The sequence below is a fragment of the Schistocerca gregaria genome, chromosome 7 (assembly GCF_023897955.1).
Source record: "Schistocerca gregaria isolate iqSchGreg1 chromosome 7, iqSchGreg1.2, whole genome shotgun sequence".
Lineage (NCBI taxonomy): Eukaryota > Metazoa > Arthropoda > Insecta > Orthoptera > Acrididae > Schistocerca > Schistocerca gregaria.
Window position 1 is genome coordinate 86,726,917 of NC_064926.1, and position 18,989 is coordinate 86,745,905.

The 18,989-nt window shown below is 40.7% G+C and overlaps 1 protein-coding gene across 1 annotated transcript in view; it reads left to right on the forward strand.

Annotated features, from left to right (window-relative positions):
- LOC126281311 (tyrosine-protein kinase CSK) overlaps positions 1–18,989 on the forward strand; it is a 199,032-nt gene that overhangs the window by 118,695 nt on the left and 61,348 nt on the right. The window contains exons 2-3 of the mRNA XM_049980152.1: positions 9,492–9,708; positions 17,511–17,730. Of these exons, the coding sequence (XP_049836109.1) occupies positions 9,536–9,708; positions 17,511–17,730 (393 nt within the window). The 5' untranslated portion in view covers positions 9,492–9,535. The remainder of the gene's footprint in view (positions 1–9,491; positions 9,709–17,510; positions 17,731–18,989) is intronic.

The window sequence follows — 18,989 nt, forward strand, 5'->3', positions numbered from 1 at the left end:
CTTTCAAACTGCTGAAGTACTAGATCAAATTCTTCTCGTGTGATTATCAGTCCTTTATTATCTTTGTCTGCCATCTCTAAGGTTCAAGATAATCTGCAATTTCCAACGCTTTCTCACCATAGTACATGTCTTCACGCTATTCCATCTAATAGTTCTAAGATATCGTAACTATCAGTTAATAGTTGTCCATTCTTATCTTTTATCACAATTCTTATTCTTTTAAGTCTGTATTGCAGTGATTTTGTCATGCTATATGCTTTATATATAGAATGACAATTATTGAACTGTATGAAAGGAAACGTAATTTAGTTAAAAACTACAGCATGCATACTCTGTATTCAACACGCAAACATCACAAAAGATACTCTAATTTAGGTTATGACATGTTCGATATACCTACCATCATTGGTGATAATGTGGCGCAGACGAATAGCGAAATTCTATGTGACCTGCTGAGGTGTCGGAACATTGTGCTATCGGTGACCCCCTGAATGGCTGTTTTCAGCTCAGCAGTAGTGTTGGGGTTATTGCTGTACACCTTGTCTTTAATATAATCCCACAAAAAGGAGTTGCATGTGTTCAGAACTTGAGAATATAGCGGCCAAAGGACGTCCATGCCAGTGGTTCTGGGTACTCCAGAGCTGGAGTGCGGTCCCCAAATTCCTCTTTAAGGACATCAAATGCTCTCCTGCTTCAATGGGGTCGAGCTCAGTCTTGCATGAACTGCATCTTCTGGAAATCAGGGTCACTTTGGATAATGGGGATAAAATTATTTTCCAAAACCTTCACATATTGTTCAGTAGTCACCGTGCCATCGAGGAATATCAAACCTATTATTCCTTGACTGGACATTGCACACCACAGTCATCTGTTGAGGGTGAAGAGACTTCTCAATCGCAAAATGTGGATTGTCTGTTCCCCAAATGAGCCAATTTTTCTTATTGATGAACCCATCCAAATGAAGGTGGGCTTCATCGCTAAGGCAAGCGCGCATGTGCATACTAATTCTCATCGTGCCCCATGGCCAACCACACAGTTTGAACATCCAAACACAAACAGTTCACAAGTTATGATGATTTTGTTTCATATAGTTCAGTAATTGTCACCCTGTATGTTTCCTTCAACTACATCATTCTCTACACTTCGCGTAACTCCGTTCATCCATTCATCTGTGGCCTCTCTTAAGTTATGACAGAATTACTTTCTTTATTATCCTCTTTCCATTTGGTTTTTATAATGATGTAATTTAAATAAAATTTATGGGACATAACTTGTTTCACAAAGGGAAAAAAAAGCCTTTGTCATGAAATGATTTTTTTTTAAAAAAGCCATCAATTCTTGTGGACACACTTAAGTTGTTGAAGTAACTGCATAGTTGCACATGAAGCTTTCGTCTCTGATATTGATTTTTGTATGTGAAAAATGGCAAATTGCACCTTGGTTTGAAGTCTACAGTAAACTGTATGTCCCTTTTATAACTGTCTGCTGAGTCAATTTAAAGGTCAGAAAGGCAAGGACGTACACCTCGAATAGGACCACTCCTAATGAACCACTGCAGCATTCAACCAGCCTCCCAAGCACTGTCTCCCGGTGTGCTTCAACTGAGGTTTGTATGTTTTGCTCAGCTCACACCATATATGGTTTATGGTGTCTCATTTGGCTGTGTGAACCTTAATGCAAACTTGCACTAAATTTAGCTTCCATTCTTCCTGATTCTATATGAGTCATAAGATTCAGGATGACAGTGGTTCAAATCCTTGTCTGCTTATCCAAGGTCTGTTTTTTCCTGGCTTTCCCAAGTTACGGCTAATACTGGGTGGTTTCTTTGAAAAAGACATGATTGTGATTTCCTTTCCCATTCAGAACCTGTGCTTTAATGACCTTTTATTTGAGTTGATGTTTCACCCTAATCTTTCTCCTTTCTTTCCTTCCATCTTTATGTGTCACTGTCAAGAACTGTATATAAACCACCTAATTGAACCAAGGTTATGCTGTACTTGTTTGGTAACTTCTTAAGTTTGTAAACCATATAGCACCACCTAGCAAATTATAGTTGTACAGGGTGTCCATCCTAAGAGCTGTCAGGCATTTTTTCTCTGGTGCCTTGGGGGATATTTGCAATTTTATTCTTGTAGTGCGTAGCTGGAATCAGCCCAAGCAAACGCTACTCATCTCATCTTTTACGCAACACCCAAGTTGATGGAAAGCATCGGTGTCTTTCACATTACAAATAAAATTATTCTTAAGGGAAAATTTTACGTGCCCATTCAATAGCGTGGTCCCCAGTTAGTCTAGTGCTATCTTTCCTTTATCAACGTATATTAACAGGGACAGTGAAACATGAAGAATGACCAGTGTACGAGCAATAACAGTACCGCCCTGACTGCTACTGCCATGCAGCAGTGCTGCTCCGTAAGTATTGGAGAACTGGTCTTTTTTCATGTTTTACTGTCCCTATTAATTCATATCAATTAAACAAGTATAGCATTAGACTACTTTGGCACCACTCTATCGAATGGGCACGTGAGATTCCACTTTAATAATGATTTTGTTTCTAATGGGGACAACTGACACTGGATATCACATAAAAGATTCGATGAGCAGTATTTGTTCAGGCTGACTCAACTACAAATTGCAAAAATGGAACCACTCGTATCTTTCGAAATACTGGAGAGAATGTGCATGACGACTCTTTGAGGAACACCCTGTATCTGCAATCATTTGTAAGCTTTATGCTATTGATCGGTAAAACATAAATTTTCTATGGCTTTGTTGGCTGGGTTCCTTACATCAGCTCAACGAAAAACCAGGAGAGACAGAGTCAGGGACGAATATGGAAGGAAAGACCTGCACATGACCTTGATCCTGGAGTAAAGAATCAGTATTGAGAGACTGAAGTGGCTAGGTCAAGTGAAGCAAATGCACCCAACTTGGACTTCACATCAGTATTTGGAGATGTAGATACCGGGAAAAGACTGACAGGGTGGCCTAGGAAGAGACAGGCAGACCAGGTTAATGAAGATCTCAAAAGGAGAGGAATAACATGGGATGTTGTTGAGAAAGAAAAACTATAACAGCACAGAAATCAGTGGAGGCATACCCCTACCTGGCTCACTGGAAGGAAATGATGATGATGGTGAGGATGATAATGATGAGGATGATGATGATGATGGCGGGAATATGCACTGGGGATCCAGCCACTTCAGTCACAAAGGTTTCTTTATTGGCACAGATTGGGTACATTTCTTTAGTTAAATTAAAGTGTGTCTTAAGTGTGACTGATAGGTGCATATGGAGAATAGTAGTATTGTCCCTAATACCAGTGTTCAGTTTCTGGGTCTGCACTGCCATATTTTTGCTGCTCTTGTGGCATAAGAATTTGCCTAATGACTTTCGCATATCATGCATCTCTTGGCATCAATAATTTTTTCATATTCACTTCAGTACACTGTCGTGTACTAACCTCTTACTTCAGATAGTTGTTTTACAGTGATTACTATCTCGCTTTGACAGTATGCTGCCTACAGCCACTGTCATTAGTTGAGGACCTACATTGTACAGCTCTTCACCAAATTGTCACTCTTGTTGCTTACCTACACTATGATACTGCCACCCCTTCTAGATTAAGTGCTACCTTCCCTATGGCCTAGGCAACCGCAGCAAACATTAATGTTCCACCACCAAATCTCAACATCTAGGCCAAATCTCCCAGACTTTCCTCTCCCATAACTATGTTACAAATCGTATTCACAAACAGGTCTATCTGGCAGCATCCTTCTCTCACTCTGTGACTAATACAGTTCATACTTCCAAAAAAATGGAAGTATCCCTTTTGTTACCCAGTACATCTGAGCCTTTAATACCACAATACTTTACTCTGACAAGACTATGACATTTCCAAACCGTTATCGCTACACCAAGGTTCCTGCCTGTTCACTCATCCCCTAGTAAAACCTTACCCCATGCACCCATTCACTACCACCCACTCAAGCACTGTTACTGGTAAATCTTACATTTATTTCTATAAAATCTTGGAAACATGTTATGTATTTGAGAATGACTGTGTATCTGTGAGAAAGTACGATTCTGAGTTATCAAAATTCTGATTCTATAGAGGTCTTTCCAGAGAAAACACCATATCCCAAGTAACCAACTAATTATAAAATATTTATTGACTAATTTCAAAAATTTTCTGTTGCCTTTCTATTGCATTTGCATGTGCAACTCGTAATATAGTTTTCAATGAAGTTTGATATAATGATATTGAAGGTATAAGTTGTAACTGAGTTACTTCATGTTTAAGTAAGAGGATCCAGAGAGTTGTATATGCTTACTCCCTGTGGTGGAAAGCTTATGCCCTAAGCTGAAAATAAACAACTGGGGATAAATTATGGCTTCTTGTTCCCAACTTAAATTGATAAAGTGGAAAGAATTACCTTTGCTGATTATTCAAGTTCTGTAATAAACTCACCAGCAGTACATCCAGAAAAAGAATGATAAAATAGCTTAATATAAAATTATTGGCTAATTTTCTGTAAATGGATACACCTAAGCTGAAAAAAGACACATTTTTATAATTCTGTACAATGTTGGATGTAGCACTGAGAATATTATCAGAGAATGGTTTCCAGGTGTTACTAATAATGACTTGAACTGATAATCATAGATTATACATCTCTAGACCTGATGGAAGTTGAGATCCTTTGCCCTGTCATAATTGCCGATGCTGCTTATTGAAAGTCAGATTGATAGTTTACCGTGCCTACTTCTTAGCTAATATGTGGTGCACATGTTAAAAGTTCCTGTAAAAAGATGTTCAACAACAAGGCATGCTTAAGAACAGCTGCTCATAATTTGAAAATAATGGTAGCTTTCATAAAAGCCTTAACTTCTCACAACTTTACATAAGTCTTGCACAAAAAGGGGCAAATTATGTACTGTAATTGACCATGTGTCGAAGGGATTTAAGATGCCCACCATCAGTAAAATTGGATGTTTACTTCATATTTTTGAGTAGATAGTGAGCAAGCATGTGTTTATCAACTGCCTTTCATTCGGTAGTTCTTCGACAGAGGAGCTACATAATCTGAATGCAGAGTTTGCACTGGCAATGCCCACACTTTCAGGACCAAGTAAAGTGTTGTGGCAAGGTCTCTGTGTTCCTCGGACTGTGACTTAATGTGAGAACCATGGCAGACAAAGGCTCAGTTGTAATTATCTACAGGAAGTATGCTCCCACACATCAGAAACAAGCAGTATGAATCACTGTTCTATCAGATACTGTAATAAACTTTGCGGACTTTTCAGTCCATGTCATTCAAGAAATTTTATGTAGACCTAAGTCCATTGCTACTCATGTACACATAAGAAAATAAGATGAAATATTGTGTGTTTGCTGTGACACTGGTTGATTGACATGTATCTTTGTAGCTATTGAATAACAACAGTTTGTGTGCTTGAGCTTTCCAAAGTAAGGATTGTTCACTTAAAGAGATATTGGGAGTCATGATGATTGTGAAATAGCCTTTTGGTGTAATAAAAATACAACTGCCCTTAGGATAAGGGGCTTTCTTACTGCGTATATTGCACTCGTAGTGTGTGTGCTTTGGATGCAAGTAACAGGAAGAAGTTAACTTTTATTATCTGTGTAGAACAGATATTTTGACAAGTCATAAAAATATAGAATAGAACTAACTGCACGTGATCAAATGGGAAAGGATAATGTTATGAAGATCAATTTAATCATTTTGCTGTTTTATTTACAAATAGAAAAAAATCTACAAAATCAGCCTTAAGAAAACACACAACTGTTAAATCCACATGCTAATAAATGTTAACTTAGAGATTAATTATGTTTTTTATTCTTCTGATTTAAGTAATTTTCAGAGTTTGTACAAGGTTTTCCCATCTTCTTTTTCATATTGTTTACAAATACATTGAAGAGCCAAAGTAAGTGGTACACTTGCCTAATATTTTGTAGGGCCCTTGTGAGCACTGGAAGTGCCGGAACATGATGTGGCATGGACTTGATCAGTCTCTAAAGTAGTGATGGAGGGAACTGACATCATGAATCCTGCAGGGCTGTCCATAAATCTGTAAGAGGATAAGGAGATGGAGATTTCTTCTGAACAGCACGTTGCAAGGCATCCCAGATATGCTCAATAATGTTCATGTCTGGGGAGTTTGGTGGCCAGCAGAAGTGTCAAACTTAGAAGAGTGTTCCTATAGCCACTCTGTAGCAATTCTGGATGTGTGGCATGTCACATTGCCCTGCTGGAATTGTCCAAGTCCATCGGAATGCACAATGGACATGAATGGATGCAGTCATATCTAGGTGTATCAGGGGTCCCGTATCACTCCAGCTGCACATGCCCCACACCGTTACAGAGCCTCCACCAGCTTGAACAGTCCCTTGCTCATATGCAGGCTCCATGGATTCATAAGGTTGTGTCCATAATCGTACACGTCCATCTGCTTGATACAATTTGAAGTGAGACTCATCTGACCATTTTTCCAGTCATTGACAGTCCAATATCAGTGTTGATGGGCCCAGGCAAGGCATAAAGCTTTGTGTTGTGCAGCCATCAAGGGTATACGAGTGATCCTTCGGTTCCAAAAGCCCATATTGCTGATGTTTTGGTGAGTGGTTTACACATCGTCACTTGTTGATGGCCTAGCATTGAAATTTGCAGCAATTGGCAGAAGAGTTGCACTTCTGTAATGTTGCACAATTCTCTTCCGTCGTTTTTGGTCCTGTTCTTCCAGGATCTTTTTCCGGCCGCAGTGATGGAGATTTGATGTTTTACCAGGTTCCTGATATTCATGGTACATGGTTGTGTGGGAAAATCCCCACTTGATTGCTACCTAGAAGATGCTATGTCCCATTGCTTGTGTACTGGTTATAACACAATGTTCAAACTCACTTAAATATTGATAACCTGCCCTTGTAGCAGCAGTAAGTGATCTAACAACTGCGCCAGACACTTGCTATCTTATATGTTGCTGATGGCAGTGCCATATTCTGTCTGTTTACATATCTCTGTATATGAATATGCATGCCTATACCAGTGTACTTCCCCCTTACTGAAGTTTTGCCTGTTATAGTTAAATGAAGAAAAAAGTGTCAAGCCTGTCGTATTTCTAATACAGCATTTAACAAATTGATACAGAACACGCAGTTTACTGTGGCACATACACAGCACACCATCAGGGTACTGACAGCACACACTGTCTTAAAAATAAGAATTTCTTGGATCTGTCACAAAGTACTTCTCTACACATGAACACTTATGTTGTCTGAGTGATGAAATGTGCAGATTAGGGGTGGAGGAGGAGAAAAATACCAAAGATGCTATTCCAAAACTTAGATTTGTGGCTTAAGAAACAGGGGCATTGGTAAACATAATCCAGCAAATCAGAGTTTGGTTTTGATTGGGAAATTAAGCATGTTTCAGTAGTAGGTATATAATACTGTTTCAGTATTCCAGTACTCCCAAGACATAACAACATTTAATCAGTCATGCTGATACTAGTTAGAGGATGATAATTTGACATCGGTATCTTGAGCAAAATAAAAATGAGTTCTCCCACTTCTTAGTTCCACATTTGGTTGTACGTGTGACTGACTGTCTGTCTTTGTTTGTACAGGAAAAGTTTTTGTACACAAGAATTTCTTGTTGTAAATGTCGTGCTCTGATTGTAACAGGTTGTATGGGGAGGGGCCAATCATGTGTGTTTTCCATCAACTGGCTAATAATTGATTTTTATTGAATTTCAGATGTTCACCACAATAGGTTAGTTGGGGTAACATTTATTCATTAACCTGAAGTTTCAGCAGCAGCAACATCCACTATTGGCTGTGACTGGGGTGGATGAAGTTAATTAATGCAAGAAGCTCTTGCAATCCTGATCATGCTTGTTGGCAGGCTTATATTTTTTGTTTTTACTGTTTACGTTTCTACGTCAGGGGTCGCACTTTTGCATTGAATGGACATTATGTTACCTTTTACTTTACTGTTGAGCTGCTTTTCTTACATATGCTTTTCTTTTGAGCTCTCATTACTGCAGGCAATTGGAGTTAGGGACTGTAAACCCATACAAATGTATATGAGGTAGTTTCATTAATTTAATGGTGTTTCTTAATATTGTAATGTCTAAACTGTTGTATTTTAAGAGAAATAAACTCCTTAGTTATTGCTCTCATGAGCTGCTGTTAAATACTTTCAGGGGCACATGAACATTAATAAAACATTACAGCATCTGCAGCAGTTTTTAAACAATTCTCATCAGTTAAAGAGTTTTTTCTTGCTACAGTTATTGCAATTACTATTTCATCAAAGATTGGCTTTGATAACACCTTATGAGAATGTTTTGACTATTGCATGGGTTTTAGCATAGCCTGTTTTCATTTATTATAGTTAATATTAGTGGGGTTTAATGTTAGTATAAAACAGTTACTACGTTTCATCTTGTTAGATAGGCACATGCCGACATAGGTAGCCTTCTGAAACTAGTTGTGAAGTGATAAATAAAGATACAAGTGGACAGATTGAACATCTATTTATTTCTTATTGTGTTTTTACTCTTTGTTATTTGCATTTACAGTTGCACTTACGAATTCATTGTTTTCTTGTTTCAATAAGTGCAACTATATTCTTTATTGCTGTTTGTGAGGATGTGTCATGTTAGGTAATCTGGATACATATTATTGTCATAACTGAGATAGGACAAACTGTACAAACATATACTCTTCTCGGGTTTGCAGCCGGATTGTATTGTGTAACTCGCACAATATTTCGTCGATGCAACTGCTCGACATCATCAGGTGGTGGTAGCTGCTGTTATCACTGCTGCAAGGTGCGACTTGCAGCAGTGATAACAGCAGCTACCACCACCTGATGATGTCGAGCAGTTGCATCGACGAAATATTGTGCGAGTTACACAATACAATCCGGCGGCAAACCCGAGAAGAGTATTTGCAGCAGATCCGTCGGGAAAGCATGAAAAGTCACATGTACTAACATAGTTTCTGTACCAAATAAGACAGACAGCCACAAATACAACAACAATATATACAGTTAAGAAGTAAAAGAATCCCAAATGAACAGTTTTTTTTAAAGGTAGTAATCTCACATCTTAAATTTGTTCAGTTGTTTGTACAACAGTTGTGCACTTCTCTCCTCTCTTCAGCTTTGAAAAAAGCTAATCAAAATAGTTTAGATAAGTGCTAGTCAGAACAGATCAGTGTAGTTTCATACACAAGCCAGAAAGGGTTCTCATCTATTGTTAATCATTTGCTTCAAAAGGCATTATGTTGCTTAGCAGTGCATTCATAATAACCTATGAATTCAGTAAGGGCAGCATGATAGCATTTCTCTAACTCTGTATGCTGCATCGTTACTGACAAAATAGAAGAGTTCCAATGTCCATTAAAGCCAAAAAGAAAATCTGGGATGTTTCTAAAAGTATATGTCATTTTCTTTTATTTACAGATAGTGACTGCTGGTGGTTGCTTCCGGCCAGTGCATGGAACGCAATGAGCCAGCATTCAACACATGCGCCACGGTCTGCACCTGTGGCCGTTGTCCCTGCATTTGCTGAGCCCCTTGGAGGAGCCTGGTTGGGAGGAATTGGAAGTGGTAGCAATGGCAGGACCTCCCCCACAGCAGCACAGAAACAGCGAGCTGAAGTCAAACTTAATGCTATGCCGTGAGTGAAAAATATTTGTCTTATTATTGTAACATGACTATACTAGCTTGCAGCATCTAATAGTCCAGTCTCATTAAAGGTATTTCAGAGGTGCATAATATGAAGAAGCTAAATATGTAGCATATTTCTTAATAGAATTGATTGCAAGCATTGATATATGGGCTGGAGGTTCAGAAATAAGGTTCTGTAGCTACACTTAAGATTCCATTAATACCTCTTACCCTTATTATTGTTTTGCTTAGCTTTTGGTAACCAGTCAGTGCAAATACAAAGGCAACCTCTTTACAAAGCCCCAAGTACAATCTCTTAGTCAATGTAGCAGTCAGTCATTTGAAATTCTAGTAAGAACATCATATCTTGTAATCTGTGGTTATGAAGTTCTCATTAATGCGAAGACAACTGTTTTGTGAAAGAAGTTAAAAAGGAAGAGGAGGAAAGCAATATAGATAAAGGGTAATTCTCAGAATTTTTTGCATAGAAATGTTTATTTTTCTGTAATCAACATTTGAAGGCTCAGTAAGTTTTTCATTGGACAGAGGCATTTTCAGGACTTGACATTGTAAACAATGTGCACAGTGCCACCAAAGTTGGATCACCAGTGAACAGAAATACAATTTACAGGAATCGTAACACTAAAAGACACGTAAAAATAGGTGTCTGAAATTTCAAGAGAATAAATCATTGGCTGGCTTCTATGTCTGTTGGAATTATCCTTTATTTACTCAACAGATGCAGTTTAAATAACACCCACACTTAATTCTATGCAATTTCAAAAATATACTGCTAAATTTAGTTTGTTCTTACATTGTGCTGCTATCATCGAATAATGTTTGGCATTGGAATGCCTGTAGGTATCAGATAGTTATTGTTTATAGTGGATATGAATCTGTCTTTATTTAATGAAGAAAAAAAAAAGGTGTAAGATGTACTAACACTCTGGGATAGAAAAGTTCATGCACACAGTCTGATTCATAGTATAAATGTTCTGCTTGATACAGATAGTGGTGCTTGAATGACAGAATGACTCCAGTTTTGCACCCAGGTGTTTAGGAATACGGCTGTGGAGCAACTAATCGCTATTCCACGATGCCTATGATTTACTGCCTGCCTCCTGATTTATTGCTGTTGAATTCCTTTCCACATGTGCCCAAATACTTGCTCAGTGAAGCTGCCCTATAGAGTTCATCCACAGTTAATATATTCCGTATGTTTTCCTATAAATTTCTCTGTTGCAACTCATTTTCTAACAGTGTTTCATTTATCTTGTTCCAATTGCTTTTCTGGCTAAAATCCATTGTTGAGGATTCAGAGGGTTGCAAACACTGCTTCTTAGCCATTGTGCTTCGGTACTTCAGGATTGCATTTCTTTAAATACATTCTTTGTTTGAGATGTTCCAAATTAAGCCATATGGTTTCCCTAGTTGCTCTGACTTGTTAATCTACTGTAGGTTTTTGTAACTCTCTCTCTCTCTCTCTCTCTCTCTCTCTCTCTCTGTCTCTCTCTTTTATTTCACCACTCATCGATAGCATAAGCACTGAGTCATTGACAGGCGTAGACAAATGTGCCCTTACATTGTGCCAGTTGGCTACACAATTTAGCTCTGTTATTTTTTACTGTTTACTTGGATGTTTTTACTTTTTTAGTTTTTCCTGTTATCTTTTCCCGTCTAATAGGGTGTCTTTTAAAATGTTTGTTGTGAATTTTTATTTATTCCATTTGCCTACTTTTTTATACAAATACTGTGTTGCCTGGTAGCAATTTCCTATTAGGCAATACATGTAGATATACCAGTATTGCATAGTGACTCACCAATGTATTATTGTTTGACCTATTTGGCTATTTGTGCACAAAACAGAAAGGGCTTGAGTAGAGCTATGGGAAAACTGTTTTCACTATTTTAAAATATGCATATATCACATCCCCAACATTTGGAATTTCAAGCAGTTCATTTTGTATCCTACCTGGGAGGCGGCGCATGGGTAGGAACAGCAGCAGGAAAAATATGTCGGTACTGCACATAAGTAAAAGTGGTTTACTTGTGCAAAAAACAAGTTAATACATGGTTACATAACGCAATGAGGTGCGATGCTGAGACCCATCGTACGTTGAGCAAACCTTAAGCGAAGTGTCCCGCCCGTCTGTTCTTGATCGAAAGGGCAGAATCAGGAGCGAAGCTTGTAGATCTCTCCCGCTCCGGCTAGAGTGCGCTGTCGTTAGTGTCTGTCGTAGTGCCAACTTTAGAACTTGTATTTACACCGTGGCATCGCTGCTGTTGATACCACTTCCCTCCTTCCTGAAATGATGCACCGCCGTGGAGTATGACTTCCGACGGCAGGTGGAGGGACCCGGGGCGGCACAGCTGAGGGGGCGGACAGCGGAACTGAGGAGGCGGACAGTGGAACTGCCGGGGCACTCTGTCCACCTGCGACCATGAATTGCTCGCGAGGGGGCGAGAAAAATGCCCCATGGAAAACCTGCCCAGGCTGCACACCGCCACTGGGTAAGCTCAGATGAGGAGGCGGCGAAGCGACCTCCACGGGCAATTACGGTGGCATGACGGCAGCCTCAGCATCCATTGGTTGTGATGGCGACGGCCAAAGGTGGGGCGGTGGCGGCGGCGGAGAGAGGCGCCCGTCCGGTGCAGGTGACTGGACCGGCAGCGGCGATGACAGCAGGTGGAGGCGTGAGCTGCAGAGGTGCCGTTGGTGGAGCTGTGGGCTGAGGCGGCAGAAGCCACGAAGCCTCCAGTTTTGCCGGAAAACAACCAGCGGCAGAAAAGCGAGGACTTCACAAACGGATCTGGTTCCATTGTCGCTTGACAGTGCCGGAGGGACCAGAAATGAGAAATAAGGCACGGTCAAGCTGGCGAAGAATACGCCCCTGCTCCCATTGCTGCCTGTGAGAGAAAATGCGATACATCACCAAATCATGTGGCGCCAAACCAGAGTGATGTGAAGCAGCGGGAGCGCATGGCGACGGTTGCAATAGTTGCAGGAGCGACCTATGGGTGCGACCATGTAACAGTTCCGCTGGGGAATGGGTGCCATGCGACTGAGAGTCATATAAAGCAAGGCAAGTCCAGAGCGCTCACTCGCGAGAGTGCGTGGTGCGCAACTTGCTCATCTGTGACTTAAATGTATGCACAAAGCGTTCAGCATCGCCGTTCAACTGGGGAGGTGGAACGGGGCTGAGGTCAGATGGTGAATGCTATTAGCAGCGCAGAATGCTTCAAACTTTTGAGGGCACGAATTTGGGGCCATTGTCGGAGACAATAACTTCAGGAAGACTCTCAATGCAAAAAATAGATGTCAAAGCCCAATCAGTTCTCGCAGATGTAGTAGAAGACATAATGACAACAAAAGGGAAGTTGCTGTACGCATCAATAACTATCAACTTGTGGGTGTCCCAGAAAGGACCCGCAAAATCAATATGAAAACGCTGCCAAGGCGCAGCATGAGTCGGCCATGCAAAGAAGTGCTGGCAGGGAGCAGAGTGATGCTCTGTGCACGAGTGACAGTTAGCAAGCAAATTCTCAATTTGTTTATCAACGCTGAACCAAACGCAGTGACAACGCACTAATTACTTTGTCCGCACTATACCCCAATGACCAGAGTGCAGCAATCAGAGGATTTCCAACTGCAACGAATGAGGTACAACCACACGAGACTGATCAGTGACAGTTCGTAACAAGATAACACCGTGGTGTACAGACAAGTTGTGACGTTGCGCAAAGTAACGTCAAACATTCAGATTTCTAATCTGCGTAGCAGATGGAGGCCATTGAGTTTGAATATACTGCAAAAGAATCTGCAAAGAAGCATCAGCAGCTGTCGCGGAAGCAATGCAACAAAAATCCAGTGGAAGACCATCAGCTTATTCCTTATATTGTAAATATGCATGACAATTCGGAAAAATCAAACACTTTGTCAGGACCGATAGGCAGACGAGACAAAGCATCAGCATTGCCATGCTGGGTCGTAGGACGAAACAAGTTTTCATAATTGTATTGAGACAAAAACAAAGACCAACGTTGCAACTTTTGTGCAATATGGGCCGTAACTGGCTTTGACGTGTAGAACGACGACGTCAAAGGCTTATGAGCGGTAATCGAATAGAAATTTCGACTGAACAAAAAATCATGAAACTTTGTCACTCCATAGACAATATCTAAAGCTTCTTTCTCGATTTGAGAATAGTTTTGCTGGGCAGAACTGAGCAACTTAGATGCAAAAGCGATTGGGCGATCAACAAAAAAATGCGGTGCGAGAGAACCGCTCCGATGCCGTGAGAAGATGCATCGACAGCTGAAACAACTGGTTTGGGGGGATTGAAAGAAATCAAACAGTGGTCACTCAACAAAGTAGATCTGAGCTTGTGGAAAGCAGTGTCACATTCCGAAGACCAAACAAAAGGAATGTTCTTACGCCGAAGGCAATGCGAAGGCACTGCAATCTGCGCTGCATTTGGTATAAACAGAATATAATAAGTGATTTTGCCCAACATAGACTGAAGTTCTTTCAAGTTCCTGGGTGCTGGCAAGTCTTTAATCGCACTGAGATGTGACAGCGAGGGGTGGATACCCTGTCCATTAATCATATGTCCTAAGTACTGAATCTCAGTTTGAAAAAATTTGCACTTGTCTCTGTTACATTTTAGTCCTGTCCTGCAGAAGTACAGCAAATAAGGCACGCAAATTCTGCAAATGTTCATCAGGGGTGCGACCTGATATGACTATATCGTCCAGATAGTTGGAACAAACAGGGACAGTGGCACACAACTGCTGCAAGTACGACTGAAAAATAGCAGGAGCCAATGTACAACCGAATGGAAGGCGGTAAAACTTGAACACTCCAAAGTGGGTGTTGATCATAAAATAGTGCTGCGAATGTTCATCGAGCATATTCTAAAAGTATGCCTCCCGTACGTCAGTCATGGAAAAGAATTTTCCCGCACCAAGTTTATCAAAAATGTCTTCAGGACATGGTAATGGAAACGTAGCTACCACTGTCTCGGGATTTGCTGTAGACTTAAAGTCAGCATAAATATGGAGACGGCCGTTTGGTTTTTTCATACACACACTATAGGCGAAGCAGAAACAGGTTCAGTGACACCAATGTCTTGCAAATGCTTAAGTTCAGCAGCTACAGCGTCGCGCAGTGTTTGTGGTACCGGGCATGTGTGCCGGAAAATAGGCATGGCATTGTCTTTAACTACAACATGTACTGCGAAGTCTGTGGCGCAACCAAAGCCACCAGAAAAAGAGTTCAGTGAAATCATTGCATAGTGCGGCAACACTGTCTGCATGGTGACTAGTGTTGATGCAAAGTGCATTGTCCTGAATTGCGAGGCCAAAAAGTTCAAATGCGTCCATGCCAAAAATGTTCGTAGCATCACTAGAGCAGAGCACATGGAAAGATACTGTACAGGTCGTCGCACTATACGAGGCTCGCAAACTACACACACCGAGCACTGAGATTTCCTGTCCAGTAAATGCAGTCAGCGTGGAATGCGAACGACGAAGCGGGGGCGAACCAAGCAAGTCATATGTAGGTTTGTTCAGTAAGGAAACTGACGCACCAGTGTCCAGCTGCATGTGAACAGAACATCCACAAATGTGCAAAGTAACAAAGTTTCCTGAATGTGAGAGGAAGTGCCTGGAAAAACTCGATTCACACGCCGAGCTGTCAAAGCACGTGAAGCAGAAGGCTTTGAATAAATGGCATTTACGTCCATAGGTATTTGAATCCTGATCATGACGGTTGCCGTTGAGATGACACCCATGTGAGTCACGCGAATGGGAGAAAAGTGGTGAAATAGAGTTTCTCTTACTACACACAGCTTGCACTCGTCCTTTCTTATTACAAAAATACCACTGTGCGTGACGGGATGGGCAACTGTCCCGTCGGTGGGCACGAAAGCAGTTCGGACATGATTTCAGTTTCGTAGTGGGTGCCAGGCGTGAACTTTGTTTACATGCATGCGGCGGGAGGGAATGTGATGTGCCGCGCTAACAGTAGACACACCCAGGGTCACGTTGAACGTGGAAGTATTCATGTCTAATGTATCTTGTCTGTCTAGCAAGTCCACTACTTCCTGCAAAGACGGGTTTTTAAATCTGAGGATTTGTTCGCAGATGTGGTGATCCGCCACATGCTGCGCAATAGCGTCTCAAATCATTATATCTGCATAAGAGTGTCAATTAAAGTCACAATCAGTAGTTAGTCCCTGAAGGTCCGCTAACCAAGATTTATTCGATTGAATAGGGCCATGCCGGAGGCTAAAGAATTTGTAGCATGCAGCCACCACATTTACGCTGTCATGGAAGTGTGAGTTCAAAGAGTCAATCACTTCGTCATAAGTTTTAGTTTCTGGACAGGTAGTGGGAAACAACTTGACGAGCACACAGTATAACACAACACCCGCATTGGCAATGAAAAAGGCAAGCCGCTCTGTACCTGGTATGTCATAAGCTGCGAAGTGTGTCTCAAGCTGGGCGATGTATTCTGGCCAGTGTTCAACGTCAGGATTGAAGGCATGAAATGGCGGTGCTGTCGGCGACGTCGTTGGTACAGGCGGTGGCGTCAGAGGTGCCGAGGTAGCCGCAGTTTGTAGTGCGACCAGTCCATTTATGGCAGCAAGTAGCTGCGTCATTTGCTAAGCCTGAAAACGTACAAGATCGGACAGTGAAGCCTGTTCGTGTGGTGAAGCCTTGGTTTACACAGATGAAATTCTTATAGCGAATGATGCAAACACTTAAAGACAGTCATTCAGCCACATGGTCACACTAGGATATCACAATAATGCTAAAGCAGTATCAAGCAAAAAAGGAAATGAAAGAGGGAACCTCGTCACCAACTTTTGTATCCCACCTGGAAGGCGGCGTGTGGGTATGAGCAGGAGCAGGAAAAATGCTTCGGTACTGCACGTAAGTAAAAGTGGTTTACTGGTGCAAAAAACAAGTTAATGCATGGTTACATAACTTGCAGTGAGGTGCGATGCTGAGACCCATCATACGTTGAGCAAACCTTAAGCGAAGTGTCCCGGCTGTCTGTTCTTGATCAAAAGGGCAGAATCAGGAGTGGATCTTGTAGATCTCTCCCACTCCGGCTAGAGTGCGCTGCTGTTGGTGTCTGTTGTAGTGCCAATTTTAGAACTTGTATTTTCGCCGTGGCATCGTTGTTATTGATACCACAGTTCACATTTCAGGAATAAAGGAAAGTTATTGCATAGGAAAAAGAGAGAGAACAAGAACACCATGTGCTGTCAGTGCAGATATTAGAAGTAGGAGAGGAGGTAGAGGGGATAATTGCGGTAGTCAAGCATTTCCTCCCTTCTTTTCCTGCAGTTTACTGTCCTGGAGCAGCATTAAGGATTATTTTGTTATTTGCATATTACCCCTTATTTTTTTCATTTTGTAATTTTCATGGTCCCCAGATACAAAAATTGATAAAGTGTGAAATTCGTCCTCATATCTCCCCCAACCCCCTTCCCCTCTTCGCCTTTCCTGTTCCCGCCCCCTCTATGGCTCCCGCCTCACTCCGTCCCCCATTGCTTTATGTATGTGTGTGTGTGTGTGTGTGTGAGTGTGTGTGTGTGTGGAGGTGGCAAGGTGTGCACATGTACATGTGCACGTGTGTACGGCGAGTCGCACGTGTACTGGAAGGATGATGAACAATTACGCTGTGACACTGTGCACTCCTTAGGTGAGGTGACTGTAGCCTAAGCTCTCATTTTTTCTTCTGTTTCTTGTTATCTGGAGTTCTGTTAAGCTAAATAATTTTATTTAATTTTTTTCTTGCAGATGGTTTCATGGCAAAATATCACGAGATGAAGCAGAAGCCCTCCTTTCACCAAAAGCTGATGGACTTTTTTTGGTACGCGAATCTACGAACTTCCCTGGAGACTATACATTGTGTGTCTGCTACCAGGGTAAAGTTGAGCACTATCGTGTGAAGTACAAGGATCATCAGCTGACAATTGATGATGAAGAATTCTTTGAAAATCTTGCTAAACTTGTAGAGGTGAGCAGGTGTACATTTAACAAGTTTTATGTGTAGTGTTTTTGCAGTAGATAACATAGCTTATAAAAGGCAGGGTACTTAGTCACATCTTCTTCTTCATCATCATTTTGTGCAGATTTAGAAAAAAAATATACACCACATACCCATTTTGAAGAAACAAACTTCACAGCTTGAGATGTAATGTTCACTTACAGGGGTTGATTAGTGTAGTTAGCAATGACATCTATGCATAACTAATAATCTTGTGAATTCTGGGCAATTCCAACAAAGAGAGAACCTCATTCTTTATGTTGGTGCTGAATAAAACTACGAAAATTTGCGAATGAAGGCTAAAGAACGTTTCCGATTCACTGCCTCTTGACAAGATCTGAAATAGTGAAGCTACAAGTCAGCTGTGAGATACATTTATTTATCATTGACCACTTAACAGTGGCATAGGTTTGGACATTAGAAATACAATAATTTTTATAGTGAAGTTATTACACATTTTTTAGTAATATTGTTAAAAACTAATGTCAAAAATGTTTATTTCAAATAGTTTGGTTGTCTTGTAAAGTGGATATTTGAGTAACTGGTTTGAATACCTTAAAAATATTATAGGGCCATGACCGAACAGGTATTTTAAGTTTATTAAAAAGTTTCAAACATGTTATTTTCTGTGAGTTGTAGCCTTTGTGGCAATCTCAATATATATCTTAGTCCATTTTGCCTCTAATATTGTGAGGGTGTGTGTTTAGTCTGGTGTCAAACTAATTATAGTTCCTTTTGACATGAAACATTTTTTTTTGTAGATATGTAGGTTAACAACAGACAATATCTTGAACTTGATAAAGATGGGAAACAGTGTTTCTGAGGTCTAAGTATGCTGATTATTTTGCATTCATACTTTTTCCCCAGAATTTCACAGACAAAGCAGCATGCCCACATGCCAGTATGCCGCAGGAAATTTGTGATTGAAATAGGCCAAAATATGTCACCTACATGTGTTCATTAGTGACTGCATGTCAGTTTTCATGCGAGATAACACACTGATGGTATTATCTTGCAAACATAGCTAATGTGTTCCTCTCAATTTAATTTGGAATCAATGTGAAAGCTTAAAAATTTTACTGATTTATTGTCCACAGTTGTAGTTAACTGTGTAATTAGTTCCTGTGTTTTATCAGGATTACAAAGAAGTTTATTAGAAGAAAACCGTATCATTGCTGGTTCTAATTTTTCCTGTGTTGCCTGATGGAATTGTATGATGTCATGGAGTG